The 18,207-nt window shown below is 37.9% G+C and overlaps 1 protein-coding gene across 1 annotated transcript in view; it reads left to right on the top strand.

Annotated features, from left to right (window-relative positions):
* Nucleotides 1–18,207, top strand: part of atp6v1h (ATPase, H+ transporting, lysosomal 50/57kDa, V1 subunit H) — a 39,440-nt gene that overhangs the window by 11,595 nt on the left and 9,638 nt on the right. Inside the window, 8 exon segments of the mRNA NM_001016182.2 lie at nucleotides 3,313–3,426; nucleotides 3,863–3,967; nucleotides 6,455–6,508; nucleotides 7,235–7,332; nucleotides 7,910–8,102; nucleotides 11,608–11,786; nucleotides 13,980–14,105; nucleotides 16,894–16,995. Of these exon segments, the coding sequence (NP_001016182.1) occupies nucleotides 3,313–3,426; nucleotides 3,863–3,967; nucleotides 6,455–6,508; nucleotides 7,235–7,332; nucleotides 7,910–8,102; nucleotides 11,608–11,786; nucleotides 13,980–14,105; nucleotides 16,894–16,995 (971 nt within the window).

Genomic DNA, 18,207 nt, shown 5'->3' with positions numbered 1-18,207 from the left:
GGTGAAGGCAGGAAGTTAGCCACCACACTAAAGATCATTAAGGAATAGGAGATAACAAATTGTTTAAAGAAGAAGGAAAGTTATTTTGGCATTTTACTGCCAATAGATTTGCCACATTAGTGCCATCTAGAACAATATATTTATTCTGCAGTAAAGAGCCCAAGAAGCTTTCTCTGACTGCAGCTGCCATTGTAGCTTGGTGTTTATAGCTCTCTGTTTGCAGTCTAAGGGCTCTGGCACACGGGGAGATTAGTCGCCCATGGCAAAACTTCCTGTTCGCGGGCGACTAATCTCCCCGAGTTGCCTTCCCCTGCCATCCCATCGGCGACAATGTAAGTCGCCGGTGGGAGGATTTGCGCGAAATCGCGCCGCCGCGTCTGCCATCCTGCCGGCGACTTACATGTTCGCCGGTGGGATGGCAGGGGAAGGCAACTCGGGGAGATTAGTCGCCCGCGAACAGGGAGTTTTGCCGTGGGCGACTAATCTCCCCGTGTGCCAGAGCCCTAAGGGCTCTGGCACACGGGGGAGTTTAGTCGCTCACGACAAATCTCCCTTGTTGCAGGCGACACCCCGAATGAAAAAGCAACAATTGTTGGTTGACCCAAAGTGGGAGGGGTCAACAACAGCCAATCAAATTTCAGCCATTGACTTTAATGGGGAAATTTAAATTGCTGCCACTCTTACAGCTTTAAAGGCTACACTTAAAAAACTTGAATAACCCAATGTTGGGTCAGCCTGAATGAAAATATGATATTTGTTAGATGCCAAAAAGTGGGTGGAGCTACTAACAGCCTTTCAATAGAGGGAATTGTACCTGCTGCCATTCTCACAGCAATAACACCGGGGCCCCAAACTTTGCAGAGTTAGGCACCAGGTAACTGCGGTTCAATGTTAGAAAAAGTGGGCGGGGCCAACAACAGCCAATCAGATTTTACCTATTGACTTTCAAGGGAAATTCAACCTGCTGCCATTCTTACAGTATTAACACCAGGGTCCCCAAACTTTTCACTAGGGGACTGAATTTTTAGGTTTGGAAAAAGTGGTTAGAGCCACCAACAGCCAATCAGGTTTCATCTATTAAATAATTTTTTGTTTAAATTTAAAATGCTGCCATTCTTATACTATTTACACCAGGGTCCCTAAACTTTGCAGAGTTAGTCACTGGGTGACCATAATTCAAGGTCTTAAAAAAGTGGGTGGAGCCACAGACAGCCAATCCGATTTATTCATTGATTTTAATGGGGAAATTTTAAAGTGCTGACATTTTCACATGTTTAATGACAGTGACCCCAAATTTATCACAGCTGAATTTCATTGGTTTATAGTTAAACTTCTGCCTTTATCACACTATTTATGTCAGGGTTCCCAAACTTTGCACAGTCAGTCACTGGGTGACTATGTATTAAAGGTTAGAAAAAGTGGATAGAGCCACCAACAGCCAATTAAATTTCTTTAATTTATTTCAGCAGGGAATTTTTACTGTTGCCATTCTCACATGTTTAATGCCAGTGTCCCCAAACCTTATACAGTTGGTCACTGGGGAACTAAGGTTAAAGGTTAGGAAAAGTGGAAGGAGCCACCAACAGCCAATCTGTTTCCACCCATTAAATTTCGTTGGTTTGTATTTAAACTGATGCCATTATTTAAGTATAAATTTTAGTGTTAAACTTGCTGGGTATTTGCAGTTCAAAGTTAGAAGCAACAGCCAATCACTTTTAACCTATTTACTTTCAGTGGTCCCCAAACTTTGCAGAGTTGGTCACGGGTACTGCAGTTCAAAAATAGGAAAAGTGGGTTGGGCCACTAACAGCCAAAGAGATAATCCATTGAATTTAATTGGCTTAAATATAAAATGCTGTCATTCTCACACTATTTATGCCATGGTGCCCAAACTTTGCACAGTTTGTCACTTGGTGACTTCGACTCAAGGTTAGAAAAAGTGGGCACACCCAACAACCACCAATCACAATTCACCTATTGACTTTTATTGATTTAAATTTAAACTGCTGCCGTTCTTTAACTATTAATCCTAGGGTCCCTAAACTTTGCAGTTAGTCACTAGGTAACTGTAGTGCCAGATTAGAAAAAGTGGGTGGTAAGATGGTTATCCTTTCATATAGGGGAAAACTTCTGAAAATATCAAGCTGCTTACTCTTCCCATGATAGTTGGGGATACCTCTCTGCTACCACAGGCGACTAATCTCTCTGAAATGCCTTTCCAGCAGCGATTCCCTTTGTTGCTTGTGCAAAGGCATTTTGGGGAGATTAGTTGCATGCGGTAGCAGAGATCTATCGTGGGTTACTAATAATACTGCTGTACAATCTGGGAATGCTCACTATAGCCCTTAGGGCCAGTTTAGACCATTTTTTGGTTCACGGGATGATTCATGTTGTACTACTACTTCTCAGTGGGCAGATTCGATATCGAGTCATGCCAAACTTCTCCTTGCTTCTCTGAACTGCTTGTCTGAGCTGTTGGCTGGGTAAGCATATGGTTGGTGTGTGTATGGCCCCTAGTCACTTTTTTATGCAAGTGATTTGCTGCAGGTAAAACTTAATTCCCAAACAGCTAAGGGCTCTGGCACACGGGGAAATTAGTCGCCCGCGACTAATCTCCCCGAGTTGCCATGACCTGCCATCCCACCGGCCATCCCACATGTAAGTCGCCGGCGGGATGGCACACGCGGCGGCGCGATTTCCCGAAATCGCCGAAAAAGACTCGCGAGGCTTTTTCAGCCATTAAATACATTTCATACATTCCTCAACAGAAAGGCAAGATGTACGAGAGCTCTGCTTGGTATGGAAATAAAGCAGAAAGATAACAAACTACTGTGCATTGTGTTTATAAAATGTAGAAAATGTAAATTTGGTTTCCATAAGACATGCAGCTTTAAAAGACACTACAAGAACCCACAGGTATCTGATTGAGCACGCATATTAGAAACCTATATCTTTCATGATCTTAGTTAGCAATTGCCACTATAGAGCAGAGGAACAGAAGCCAATCAACAGTACATGGTGCCAACCAACCTTGCTCCACAGCTCTGCATTTTCATAGTCTATATTTCATTCTCTTTTAACCAAGATGCACTTTCAACACTGTACTTTCTGTGCAGTTTTTGTAGACTTGCCCAGAAGCATAGCACTTTTGCTCAGTGTAAATTTGTTGATTATTTACATGCAAATTATGTAACAAAAAAATGAGGGAACTGAAATAGTGGCCTTTCCACTGTAAAGATCTTGCTTGCCCAAGCTGACTTGCTAAAGATAAAGACCCCTAAAATAATATATATTTTTTTGTTTAACTTTCAGGAGAATCACCAGCGGGTCAGTATATTTTTTGACTATGCTCGGCGTGGGAAAAACACAGCGTGGTCCTATTTCTTACCCATGCTAAACCGTCAGGATCTTTTCACTGTTCACATGGTAAGAAAATACTGTTTGTCATGCTAGTTATTTAGGTGTATTGCTTAATTATAATAATAACGTGTTATACTGAGGCACAATTTTAGTTACGTTTGTGGATCTTTCCGGATTTTACTATACCCAGACTTATGGTAGGAATGAGACTGAAAAGCAAATATACTGACTATACCTGCGTCTAATAAATAATATTTAAAATAGGAGTTATTACCTTATTTGTAAAGGTTCACTTGAGGTCTAAAAAAAAAACTGCATTAATTATTGATTCTGCTCAAAAGTTTATTTACATATAAAAAGCTGATGCTGCTAGAGAAAACCTCTGCACCGGATAGAAAAACAAAAGATTTATTTATGAGCAGGTTTTCCCTTAAGAATTTCCTTTATTGCTGCTCTTGTGAATTAAAAAAAAAATCTATATATGTATTTTTCTTTGTTTCAGGCTGCACGTATAATTGCTAAATTGGCTGCTTGGGGAAGAGAACTGATGGAAGGCAGTGATTTGAACTACTACTTCAACTGGATTAAAACTCAGCTGAGCTCCCAGGTGATCTTGTGCTATTTTTTTTTAAATAATATGTACTATGCCGTTGTTCTGTGCAGAGGAGGCCTTTGGCATTGTTAAGAACAGCACTATTCTGTTTTTTTCCATGTTGTGGGCTAGCATAGAAAATGTTCATGGCCAGATGTCATAGTTTCTCAGTTGTCATATGTATATGTTATAATATGTGTATATTCTGTTGTGTGTGTGTATTACATACAGTATCCTTTTTGTGGGTAAATAATGAATAACAAAATACCTTCCGTCACTACCTCACGTTTTTAAAGGGCTTTACATTAAAATGTGCCTGCTTTTTTTTTCTTAAACGATAAGTAAACCTTTTATTATAAAATCCCCTTATAAGACAACAAAGAGACCCAGAATTACATACTTGCATTCAGTCTTATGTAATTTTTACAGCACAGGCAGCTAAAATGCAGCTCATTTGAGCTGCTTCCTAAAGTGAAGCTCTACCCCTTTTTTTCCCCTAAGCTCTTCGTCTTTCTTTGATTGTGACGTCTGTCAAAAAGGTGCCTACTGTGAATATTTGTGCCTCCTGCTCCAATGGAAATCGGCCAGCCATGTGCAGTAGGCACATATTCACAGTCAAAGAAAAGAGAGTTCAGAAAGGGGGCGGAGCATAATGCTTAACTAGGTAGTAACTGAAATAGTTAAAATAGAAACAACGTGAGACTGAAGGCAGGGGGGGAGGCATGTTATTCTAGGCACCGGGGACATCTAGGGACTGGAAAAAAGGGTTTGCCCTGACAGCCCTGACATATATTCCTAAATACAAAGCAGTACCCATTTATCCATTATGTCATAGTTTTTGCTGTCTCTCTCAAGGCAGGCTATGAACTAAGAGGGTTGCTCTTGTGTGTGCCAATGGTGAACCATTACATCGGTGTGTATGGTTACTTTAATTAACATATTTTGGAGTTATTTCTTTTAGGTACTAAAATGCTGTGGGGTAATGGTCCGGAATTGCACACACCAAAATACTTAAAATCACCTCTCAGATATTTGATGATGTAACGCTAAGCAACTGTCCAATATACCATACTTGCAAATGTCTTCTTTCTTTTTCTTTCACTATACAAAATCAGTTTTGGTTGGTTTAAAATAACCTTAAATGCCAGCTTGTTCAAGCAGGACCTTTATTTTGCTTGCTATATATATGTTTGAATGGAACACAGTTTTCCATTGTACAAACTCCTGTCTGATGAAATATGTTGGCATTTGTATTTGTCATTTATATATGTCATTTAACGGTACATGCCTAGCAGATTTTCTCTTTACAGTTCACTGCATGGCTTCACATTACTTAAAAGGACAAGGAAATGCTAATTTATGGGGGGGGGGGGGCAAATTGTTAGATGCTCTCAGTGAATTAAATTGTTAACTTTTTTCCCCAGAGCCAGTGTTTCTTTTCAGAAAAAAATATCTTTGGGCTTTGGGGCTAATCCTCACAGGCGTTTTCCATTGGTGGAATGCAGGATATGCAGGACATACATAATTCAGTCTGATGCATTTTATTCTTCAAAGGAGCACTAGACCAGGGAAAAAACCTAGCAATTTATTTCACTGGTTGGTGTCTGACGTTTTGATGCCCCTAAGTCACCATGACATTCATTTATAAACACTAGACAAATTTGCACCTAGGCAGTAGCTTATGGCAACCAATTAGATGTTTGCTTTCAGCTGGCTGAAAAAATCTAATCTCTGATTGGTTGCTGTGGGTTCCTACCCAGGTTCAGATTTGCCCAGTGTTTATAAATGAGCCCCACTGTGTTTCCTTGCCCTTTTTTGTGGGGAGGAATCTCTTATAATAAATGCAGAAAAAAAACCTAGGATTTATTTTTTCTGTATTTAGCTTTTATCTCTTCCCCCTTGGCACACACCCCCAGTGGAGTACTAAACCATTTAACATATATTTTGCTGTGTGGTGGGCCAGCACTGCATTGAAACAACCTTTTTGTGGATATATACCTTACAGCTTAAAGGAACAGTAACACCAAAAAATGAAAGTGTATAAAAGTAACTAAAATATAATGTGCTGCTGCCCAGCACTAGTAAAAGTTGTGTGTTTATTTCAGAAAGTCTAATATAATTTATATAAATAAGCTGCTGTGTAGCCATGGAGGCAGCCATTCAAAGGAGAAAAGGCACAGGCACATAGCAGATAACAGATAAAACACTATTGTATTCTACAGAACTTATCTGTTATCTGCTATGTAATCTGTGCCTTTTCCCCTTTTTTCCTGCTTGAATGGCTGCCCCCATGGCTACACAGCAGCTTATTATATAAATTATAGTAGTGTTACTGTAGCAAACACACCAGTTTTACCAGTGCAGGGCAAAAGTGCATTATATTTTTATTACTTTAAAGCTCTTTCATTTTTTAGTGTTACTGTTCCTTTAAGGCAGATTTTTAGTTTTGATATAAATTCTAATTGCTTATTAATCATACATGTTTTTTCTTTCCTACAATAGAAATTACGGGGAGGTGTCAGTGCAGTGGAAACAGGAACAGTGTCTCCAAGTGATGTAAGCAGGAATGGAAATCTTAAATTGGGCAGTTCAGCTGATTACTGAATCATAGCTGGGAGATTAACTGTTTGCTTTTAGGCCATTTGTCAACTGACTAGTTCATTGCTTAAATCATTGAGCAGTAGGTGTATTGGGTTTTTTCTTACCAGGTACTAAGGTACTAGTTATATACCTTCAAGGTACTAGTTATAATGATATACCTTCAAGGGGATGTTATCCTGAAATCAGTGGTTCCCTTTTCAAGTTTGCCACATGGGTGAAGGTACCTGTCCAAGATTTATAAGTAGGTATCAGGTTTATTTATTATTTTGCAATATTTATTTATTGATCCTGCACTCACATTGGCTTGAGATCTTTAGTGCATGTGTCCACAACCTAACTTGGGGTCTGAGCACAGGTCTTTGGTCTTGGTGGGTAAAAACAGGACATGGCCAAAAATAAGTCAGGTTCATATAGTGGGATGTCTCTGCTTTGCTATTATTGAACAATTCAATTTTCCAATAGATTAGTAATGCAAAGCTTTATTATAACTGATAATTATGTACACTGTCCATATAACCCTTTGCATCCATATTGCATTTATCAAGTGTTGCTAAATTAGCACTCTGAAGCATAGATCTGTTACTCATGCATGTTAATACAGCTAGGCCTATCATTTTTTTCCCCTGAAGTGTTTAAACAGCCCTGACATTATACCTTACTGATTATTTTTTTCATTTGCAGAGTTCCCAGTATGTACAGTGTGTTGCTGGATGCCTTCAGTTGATGTTGAGGGTTAATGAGTACCGCTTTGCGTGGGTGGAAGCAGATGGTGTTAATTGGTAAGGAGACTAGAATGTAGAGTGATAGAATGATTGATGCTAAATTACTTCTAAATGACAGTTGGTATAGACCTGATTTTAGACACATCTTGTATGGGACATTGCTAAAACAATGTTAAGGTAATTGACATGAGTATATTAGGCAAGCTCTGCTCATTTTATAACATTTTATGTATAGATTTGTGCCTTATGGTTTGTCATTGGGGACTGTTATCTGATATGCTCATCATTTAAGGCTTTTAAAGTTGAACTAAAGCATCAATTCAAACTGAAATATCGCTAAATGTCACAGGTTACATAGCAGATAACGGAAAGCTCTGTAAAATACCATTGTATTCTACCGAGTTTATCTACACAGCAGCTTTGTTTATATAAACAATAGTAGTGTTTCTAAAGGAAACACACAACGATTACTGGGGCTGGGCAATATTACTTAAAATTTGATACACTTTCGTTTTTGGTTTTATGGTTTCTTTAATTTCTCTCAGCATTTCTTGTGTTTTCCTTGCCCTACCGAGACACTACTAAACATTCTATGCATTAGTAATCAGCACATTTTTCTCTTTCTTCATTTCAGCATAATGTCAGTACTAAGTAACAAATGTGGGTTCCAACTTCAGTATCAAATGATTTTCTGCCTGTGGCTTTTAGCATTCAGTCCACAAATGTGTGAATATCTGCGTCGTTATAATATTGTGCCAGTGTTATCTGATATTCTCCAAGAATCTGTCAAGGAAAAAGTGACTAGGATCATTCTTGCTGCTTTCAAGGTGAGTTTTCAATTAGCCTTTCTGTATAAAGCATGAAGTGAATGACCTATGTATGGCTATGCAGTTGATGGCAGAACTTCTATTTACTTGTATGGGATCATTGGATTTTGAAGATGCCAAGCCAGGAAGCAATCCTTTATAAAATGATATTAGAGAGTCTTAGGTCTCAAATCATACAGCAGGTACCATTCTGTGGGCAATCAGAAACCTGATGCAGCTTAATAGAAATGCTATTCATTGTCTTGGTGGGGCAAAAGTCAGGAGTCTCTAGACATGTCCGTTTTCCTAGGTACTAGTTACTGGAAGACTATTTTGTTGCAAATCATGTGATCTATCCTATACATATACAGGTATGGGACCTGTTATCCAGAAACCCATTATCCAGAAAGTTCCGAATTACAGAAAGGCTATCTCCCATATACTCCATTTTAATCAAGTAATTCACATTTTTAAAAATGATTTCCTTTTTCTCTGTAATAATAACACCAAATACATTTCCATGTGTATGCAATGACTCTAAAGTGTGATTTTCTTTTGGTTTACTGCTTTCCGTTGTTCTTGACGATTTAGGGTGAAGACACACAGAGCTACTTAGTGGCAGCTACTTATCATCACTATTAAATGCCAGAAAATACCCTGCCACAGACAATACTGAGAATTGCTTCTGCTAAAACACATGTAGAGACTATCATTAAATGATCAGCATTGTTTATTTTTGTAGCCATGACAAGTAGCTGCTACTAGTAGCTCTGTGTGTCTTCACCCTTAGGGGCCCATTTACTTACTCACGAACCGGCCGATTGTGTTTTTTTCGTAATGATTGGTATTTGGCGATTTTTTCGGAAAATTATCGCGACTTTTTCGTTGCCATTCCGAATGTTGCGCAAAATCTGGCGATTTTTTCGTAGTGTTAAAACTTGCGCGAAAAGTCGCGCCTTTTTTGTAGCCATTCCGAAAGTTGCGCAAATTGTTGCGATTTTTTAGTAGCGTTCGGATTCATTCAAGCTTCAGTATGGTGACTTTTCTTGGGCCAGGTTGGAGCTGCAGGGTGCCATTGAGTCCTATGGGAGGCTTCCAAAATCATGCTAAGTCTGAAAGTTTCGCCCACCGCTTACGAGCGCTCAATACGAAAAAGTCGCGACAAGATACGAGCGAATCGTAATGGCTACGAAAAACTCGCGTTTTTTTGCGAAAATCGTATTGGTAACGAAAAAGTCGCGACAATTTCCGAAAAGTCGTAAAGGCGCCGAAAAAATCACAAAAAATACGAAAAAGTCGCAAAATGTTCGTTTTCCAATCGGAATTTTTCCAATTCTAATTCGTGTCTTAGTAAATCAGCACCTTAGTATTGATGAAACTCAGATGAAACTGGTATCACTGATCCTATTCATTATATGCTGATCCAGTAAATAAACTGAATATACTAAACCTTACCTGAACTTGCCTAGCAGATTCTTTTAAGTGCTTATTGATATAATCTTTAGTGGTGTTTTTGCAGTGGGAATGGATTGATCTTTTATCTATGTTATCTATGTCACTATTTGCATTTGCTTCTTTTTTCAAAGCTGTTTTTTGTGGTTATCTCTAATATAACACTAAATATCACTTATTGTACAGCGCTGCGGAATATGCTGGCGCTTTATAAATAAATGTTAATAATAATAATAGAGAACATCAAAAACATGAAAAACTGCCATATCCTAGGTCTAAATCAAGATGTTTTCAACCTATTATTTATGTGAGCTTTTTTTTTTATTAGGGATATTAGTGATCCAAACTATGGAAAGACATCCTATCTGGAAAATCCTAGGTTCCAAGCATTCTGGATAATAGGTCCCATACATGTACAAAGACTGATTAACTTGCTATCTTTTTACCTGGAAACGGTTAACAGAGATGGATTTTGAGTTATTTTGGCATAAAAATTTTACCAAGGATACTTCACAAATGTTGTAAGATATGTGGACAATAGATTTATGAGTGAATGAGAAACACAGCATAAACCCCATTTATAATGTGAGCAAAGTAGCACTTTCTAGGCCATCTATTGACTACTGTAAATGCATTTTTATGTTTTCCTACAACTTTTACAACTGTTACTGACAAGGTAAAAGCCTAGTTCAAATTTAAGATGGAAAGAAACTTAAGAAAAAAAACACATGCCAAGTACACAAAACAAAATACTGTTGGAAAAATAGCAAAATGTTTTAGTCTGTTGGGTTTTAATGGATGGCTAGGTAGAATAGAAAACCTGCCAAGGATAATAGTACGTTGTATTGAATTAATGAGTTAATAAGTTATGGAGAGCCCAACTTTGTCAGTTTGGTCGGAATATTTGCAAGCTTAATTGTGTAGGACTAGGTTCTAGGATCGAGGTTTCATAGACCTATGAAGTCAGCTGCTGTACTGCAGATTGAAACCAACAACATACTCAGTCTGTTGCTAGCTAGCAGAGAAACTTTAGCTTAGACCAAATTATGATCTATCTGCATTTTGTACTGGTTTAACAGCATATGAGGAATATGGCACATACAAAAGATTGTGCTTAGTGCTCTAGTACACAATGTTTAATGACAGTCAGGAACCAGGAGTTCAAAGCTTACATGATTTCCTATCACCACTTCACATTGAAAACAATGGTAAATGCTCTGCTGATGCCACTTGGGAACTGAATAATACCGAGTTGTTACAACAGCATATGCCATTGGCAGACCATTTCCCATTGTTTCAATGGTGTGGCTAGCTTTGTTCTGATTAGGGATGCACTGAATCCAGGATTTGGTTCAGGATTCAGCTTTTTTTCAGCAGGATTTAGATTTGGTCAGATTTATGTCAGATTTATGTCTGACCAAACCGAATCTGGAATCCTTAAAATCACATTACTTTTTTTTTATCACATAAACATGGAAGTTGAAAATGTTCACCTTTTTTTTTAACCCTTCTATAAGCAAATTTGCATATGAAAATTAGGGCACAGGTTTGGTAGTCAGATGAATCTTTAGGAAGGAGTTTGTCCGAATCCCAAAAAGATGGATTTGGTGCATCCCTAGATTTCTCTGGTTCTTCCTGAAAGCAGCACAGTGGTTGAAAACTCCACAAGTAGAACATACATAGAGCTAATGTATAATCACATTTTGGGCAACAGTAATAAATGTCAATAAAAACATCATATTCCCTAAACAGTAGATTTTTTTTTACTTTCCAAAAAGAAAAAAAAAAAGACTTTTTGTGTGTTACCATATTTATACATACATACTGTTTGACTGCAGTGTTGTACAGTTTTGCTAAAAATCACAACTGTTATCTCTGATGGCATTGGAAGCATTTTTGGTGTTTTGACCAAGCATTTTAAGGACAGAGAAACCAAGAGACAGTACATAAAATCCTTATGCCATTGTCTTAAGTTAGCAAAGCAAAAAAATTAACGTACCGTTAACAGAATAAGTTTTAAAGTATCTGAAACCTACAGATATATTAATGGAATGTTTAATGTATTTATTTGCAGAATCTGTTGGAGAAATCTACAGAAAGAGAAACACGCCAGGAGTACGCACTCGCCATGATACAATGCAAAGTACTCAAGCAGCTGGAGAATTTGGAGCAGCAGAAGTATGATGATGAGGACATTGTTGAAGATATTAAATTCCTTTTGGAAAAACTTGGTGAAAGTGTCCAGGATTTAAGGTGGGTTATTTCAGATCTCTGTGTATCATTTGTGATTCCAGGTTTAGTGATGAATGCCTTTCATTTAAAATTTTGTAAAGGGTAAGCCACCCAAGGGGAGCTCTCTACCATCTCCCAGAGCAACACATATTTCTATTTACTTGTATGGGACATCACCATATTTATCAAATGGAAATGAAAATGGAGCAATCTGTGGTGATCTTCTTGAAATATAAGCCCCATAGAATCTAACTTTGTTGTACGAAGAACATAAGGTGCTGATTGGGGATCTGCTGGGCACCCTAAACAAGAACTGATGCCAAGTTCCCTGGTCTCGGCTCGGCTTCACCAGTATTGTGACCGCCTTTGGCTTCGGGAGGAGCCCTCAGCTACTCAGATGCCACCTGGACTTAACGAGGGGAACAAGGCGAGGAGTTCTGGCAAGCAAAGGGGCATGACTGTAGATAAAGTCAGTTAGGCCGAAGATCACGGTACAAATAGGATAAAGCAAGTTCGTGGTCAGGCAGGCTGGATCGAGGCAGGCGGAAAACAGGAATCGTCAGACAGGCAAGGGTCAACCAGATAATCAAACAGCGGGATTAGGCAAAATCGGAGTCAAAAATACAAGCCGGAGTCAGGTTGCGGATTTCAGAATAGTCAGGAGCAGGCCGGGTCAAAACAGGAAAACACTAGCAGGAAACACAGGAACAAAACGCACAAGGCTCAGGAGGGCACCAGGAATCAAATCCTATCATGGGCAATGAAAAATGGCAAAAAGTCCCTTTAAATGCTTTTGAAGGCGTCATCACGCCAGCGCGCATGCGCTTAACAATGCGGAAGTGCGCCCGCACTTAGGAAGGAGCCGGCGCAGAGGAAGGACGGCGCGGCGGGCGTCCCCGCCAAAGGTGGCACGGTTTTAGTACTAGAACTTCTCTGGCTAAGGACTGCAGGATATATTTTTCCCTTAAATTAGATGACTAAAAGAAGCATCCGGTTGAATATTCTGAACCTTTTGCCTAGCAAGTTCTTTTCAAAGGCTTATTGAATAAAATCTTTAAACAGGCATGCGGTTGTTTGCAATGGAAATGAGACTTTATGGTACTTTATTAAGTAGCCTATTTGTATTCATTGCACACATATGCTCTTTACTAGAGATTTCCAGCTTCTGTACATGCTGAAATTGCAAGTCAAGTAGCAGAAGAATTATAGCTAATTTAGTCTTTTGCTCTCTACATTTAGTTAAACAGTACTGAATGGATTAGGCTTGCTAATGTATCTATTAGCTAAGTATTGCTGTTTATAAACAGAAAGGTCTAAGGTCTTGCAGTAATAGTCTCAGTGGGCTTTAACTTTTGTGTCACAGGGCTGCTATTCCTGCTGCCTAGTACAGGAGTAAATTTAATCAAAATCTTATATCATGATGGCCCTTTAAAGAGACACTATGACTGAACTGATAGTATAAGGATGCTTTAGTTCGATACATATATATATTTAGGACATTTCGAAATTTCAGATTTGTGGGACATGTTATTGGTGATGTTGGCACATTAGCTCAGAGGTTATCAGTGGTGCCTTATAGTATCCTAAGTTCTATTCCAGCCAGAGCACTATTTGCAAGCAGTTCATGAGTTATCCTGTGTGTGTGTGTCACTATGGCCTAGCTTGTTTGTGTGAACATTTGCACAACTTACACACACACAATGATAGGGAACTTAGGTCTTAGGCTAATGCCAGACGGGGCCCTTACTCTGGTATCAGCCTTTCCCTGTGCCTACAACCAGAGCCATTGTGTCTGCCTACGTGCAATCACACGCAGGTAGAAACTGTGATTGTCAGTACAGCGATACAGAAAGGCAGAAGGGAGTGGATCCATTTCTCTTAGCCTGCAGAAAAAAACACAGACTGAGAGCAGCGGAACCAATGTGTGCCCTTGCCCTGTAGCTCTGCTAGTGCAGGACCAATGTATTAACAATCTCTGGTTAAACAATGAAAACAATTAACATGATCGTGTTTCTAATTCTATATGCTGCAGGGATTTGTATACACATAGACAGTTGATTTGGCCAGTGGGTGACATGAATGATCTATGCTGGCCCTGCTGGCACGGGGTACTAAAATGAATAAATAGATATTTGCCGTAAAGGAAAGCAGTAGATATAATATAACCATCTCTGAACTTTCACATATAAAATGTTGTTTTTTTCACATTTGCAGTTCATTTGATGAATACAGCTCTGAGTTGAAATCAGGCCGACTGGAATGGAGCCCCGTTCACAAATCTGAGAAATTTTGGAGGGAAAATGCTGCTCGATTAAATGAGAAGAACTACGAACTTCTAAAGTATGCTCAAGTTTTTACATTTATTTTTTTCTTTAAATTGCTTGTTACTTGTACACCAATGCTTATTGACTTCTTCAAAGGGAAAGCTCACCTTCACAATATGTTTTTCATATAGTACAAATATAAAGACTTTTCAGTTACTTTTTATGTTACAGTAGAACCCCCATTTTACGTTTTTCAGGGGACCATGAAAAAAAGATGTAAAATCAGGGAAAATGTAAAATTAGGGAAATGTGTTAAGGACACATAAATGTCAATGATTTAAAGGAAATAAGTACAGGAATAAATTTTTATTTGCAACACAGTTCCTTTACTGAGTTATTTCACAGGTTTTAGCAGAAGTACTGAAACAGCTTTTTACAGTACTGTAAAACATTTTGCATTTAATGCATGTGTTTGCTAAAAGTTTGAATATCACTATAAATTAATAAGATGCGGAAAGAATACTGTACAGCACTGAAACAAAAATCTGTACTCTTTTAAAAATCTGCACCTTGTACAGCTGTTCCCCATACTTGTGCAACTGTCGCGGTATTTTGTACGCTCCCGGATAGGTACGCATGCGCAGTATGAAATATGAGGCGATAGAGGTGACACTTACCTTCCTAAGATGGCACCTGTGATCGCAAGACATGGGGGAAACTTTAATTCCTAAAGTAAGCTGTATTTTTACCTTAAAACTAAGCGATTTGCTAGGGAGAGGCATGATAAAAACAGTGTAAAATGCGGGAAATTCATATGTAAAATCCGGGAATAGAGCCCATAGGAATGCATTAAAATTGGTGGGACCACAAAAAAACGGTGTAAAAAGCGGGAAAACTTAAAATCCGGGGATGTAAATTGGGGGTTCTACTGTATATTGTACTTGGTGTGCCAGTATTCTCTGCTTATTACTATATGATGTTATATATGATGTTCTTTATGGTGCTTGGGGTGCTATAATTTATCTTTATTATGTCCTTAAGGGATCAGAACCCACTGCTTCTCTCTGTATATTATATCCTAGGGGTTCCCCACAGCCTCTGCATATAATATACTTTCTAGCATTAATTTCCTCTCATGGTATAATGTGCTTGTAGTGCCTGCATTCCTAACTCTCAGTCTTAATTGTACTTATGGTGCCAATGCCCCTTGCCAGCGCCTCTTATTATATAATGTGCTTACAGTGCCAGTTTCTGCTGCCATGCACTGACTGCTCTAACTGTATATATGATGATATGCTGATGCTATTAACCATTTCTGTGATGGTATAATGTGCTGGGGATGACTGTTGCATTGTCCCCATGGCATTGAGTGCTGCTAAAACATGCTACAAATCAACAGTGTCCTGATACCCATAAATATAATGGGGCAGATTCACTAAAGTGTGATAACTCTTATCGCATGCTTTTTTTGCGTTAAAAAGCACGCGATAAATAAGTACCGATTCATAAAAGTCATTTAACATGTGTTAAGACGCATATCGCAAGTGCAAAAAAAAAAAAACGTACGCGTTAATTACCTCACATTGCGTTAATTCTCGCATAGATATAATACTAACGCATGATTCACAAACACATATGAAGCGTTAAATGCACTAAATATCGCATTAGTCTGTGCAAAAATTAACAACTACTTGGGGCAGGCGGTACTTAATGAATTGTGGTTCATGAGCTTTTGGTAACACAACATGGACTTTGCGGTGGGATTTTTTCAAGTATGTGTTGGCCCTAGAGTGATGCATCCTCCAGTTTTCAGTGAAATGGTAATTTTCAGAAAAGTAGTTATCTGAAAGTAATGGTTACGTGCGTAAAATCGTGCGCTAATATAGCAAGCGGCGAAATATATCGCATGCAGCGGGAATTAACTCAAGAAAAACGCTCAACGTGAGTTAAATAACGCAAAGAACATTGCGTCTTAATTTAGTGAATCATGCGTTAAGTCGCTTAAAATAAGAAGCGATAAAGTTTTTAACCCATGCTATAAATAGCGCTCGTTTTAATGCATTTTAGTTAACCCCAATATGTCTTATGCAGCATCTGTCTTATACTCCAAAATGCAACCCTTAAACATTATTCTCACCCTCTTTGAACAAAAACTAAACTCACAAAACATTCTCTATAATTTTATCAAAAGTAAAGAAACTAAAACATTTTACCTGGTTTTTATTTTTTTCTATGGTTTTATGTAATGGATGTACAGGTATGGGGCCTGTTATCCAGAATGCTTGGGACCAAGGGTATTCCGGATAAAAGGTCTTTCCGTAATTTGGATCGCTATACCTTTAAGTCTACTTAAAAAAAACAATAAAATATGAATTAAACCCAATAGGATTGTTTTGCTTCCAATAAGGGTTAATTATATCTTAGTTGGGATCAAATACCAGCTGTTATGTTATTACAGAGAAAAAGAAAATGTGTTTTAAAAATCTGAATTATTTCATTAAAATGGAGTCTATGGGAGACGGGCATTCCGTAATTCGGACCTTTCTGGATAACGGATCCCATACCTGTGCTAAGATATGAAAGTCAATTTCTTTTTCTATTTTATTTATTTCTCCAAAGCTTCTGAAAAGGTATTCTTGTCTCAGCCTGCAGGTTTTGGCACAAAATGAGTGGGGGCTGTGGCTTGGTGCTGAATGGCATTTGTCAGTGTGGTTAATAGTAAAGAGGTTTCTTATTTCTAGAATGTACAGTTTTGAGGATTTATTTTGTTTTCAATTTCTTGCAGTGGTAAATGGTTCAGGTTCTGCAGTCCATCTTCCCATTCACTGTTTGACCATTAACTCATTCTTTATAATCTGTTTCAGAATCCTAACTAAACTTCTGGAAGTCTCTGATGACCCTCAGGTCCTGGCTGTAGCTGCTCATGATATTGGGGAATACGTACGCCATTACCCCAGAGGAAAGAGGCAAGTAGTCTAAACTGTTCTATATTATGCTATAATTTATTTGTCCATGATTTTATTGAAAGTGTCTTTTTTTTATCAATCAATATTATTTTCTAATTAACTCTAAATAGAAGCTCTTTGAATTATTGGTATTTAATAGTGATTCACACATATACTCTATTGACTAAAATGCTTCATCAGGAACTCTCTTCCTCCCATTCTTTCCTTTTCTACAAACAACTTGCTCTTGGAACCTTTTTCATACCCTCCATTCCTACCTTTATTATTGCATCCCTACATATGCTTTCAAGCATTCCTATTTAATCTTTTGCTGCTATGGTTACATGTAGTTAAGTACTGTATTATTAACCCTAGTATGGTCCCTAGAAGAAATTTCAAACCAATTCAAATTAATTTTCCATGCCTCCCCTTCTATTTTAAACTGATATTTATTTTGTAATTATTTTGTTATAAACGGGAAAAAGAAATGCTTGGAAGCTTGTTTATGGCAATAGCATTCCTTTATTTATAAAACTTTACCACTAATACAATGAGTATAAACAAGTTGCTTTACACACACATGCGTCTTAAATATCAAAACAATAAAAATTAAACCAAAATACATGTATGGGAGCCATTATCCAGAATCTTTGGAACCTGGGGTATCTAAATAAGGGGCCTTTCTGTAATTTGGATCTACATACCTTAAGTCCACTGAAAAATATTTAAACCCAATAGAATTGTTTTGTTTCCAGTAAGGTTTAATTATATCTTAGTTGGGATCAAGTAAAAGGTACTGTTTTATTATTATTATTACAGAGCAAATTTTTCATAATTATTTGCTTATAATGTGTGTGGGAGATGGCCTTTCCATAATTTGGAAGTTAACCTGTACCAAATCCCCATTTATTTTGTATTTTATTTCTGTTAATGTTGTTCACAGTTGGGGAATGTGGGCTTTTATTTATAGTAACATTGTAGGTTGAAAAAGGATTACACTTAGATAGAAGCAATTACAGTTATTTGTTATATTATTCAGAATGTTTGGCCCTTGAGATTTTCCCGATATGAAATATTTCCATAATCTAGAGTACTATGCCCTAAGGCTTCTAAACACCTTTCAGTATTAAAAAATAAAATGGGGTTGTTTTGTCATCAACATGTACTTGTGCTAGCTAACCACAGTGTACAAGATATGGTTTTATTTTTATTACATAGAAAAATGAAATAATT

The sequence above is a fragment of the Xenopus tropicalis genome, chromosome 6, assembly GCF_000004195.4.
Source record: "Xenopus tropicalis strain Nigerian chromosome 6, UCB_Xtro_10.0, whole genome shotgun sequence".
NCBI classification, from domain to species: Eukaryota; Metazoa; Chordata; class Amphibia; order Anura; family Pipidae; genus Xenopus; species Xenopus tropicalis.
Note: the sequence above shows the minus strand (reverse complement) of the source record. Positions and strands in the feature narration are given on the sequence as shown.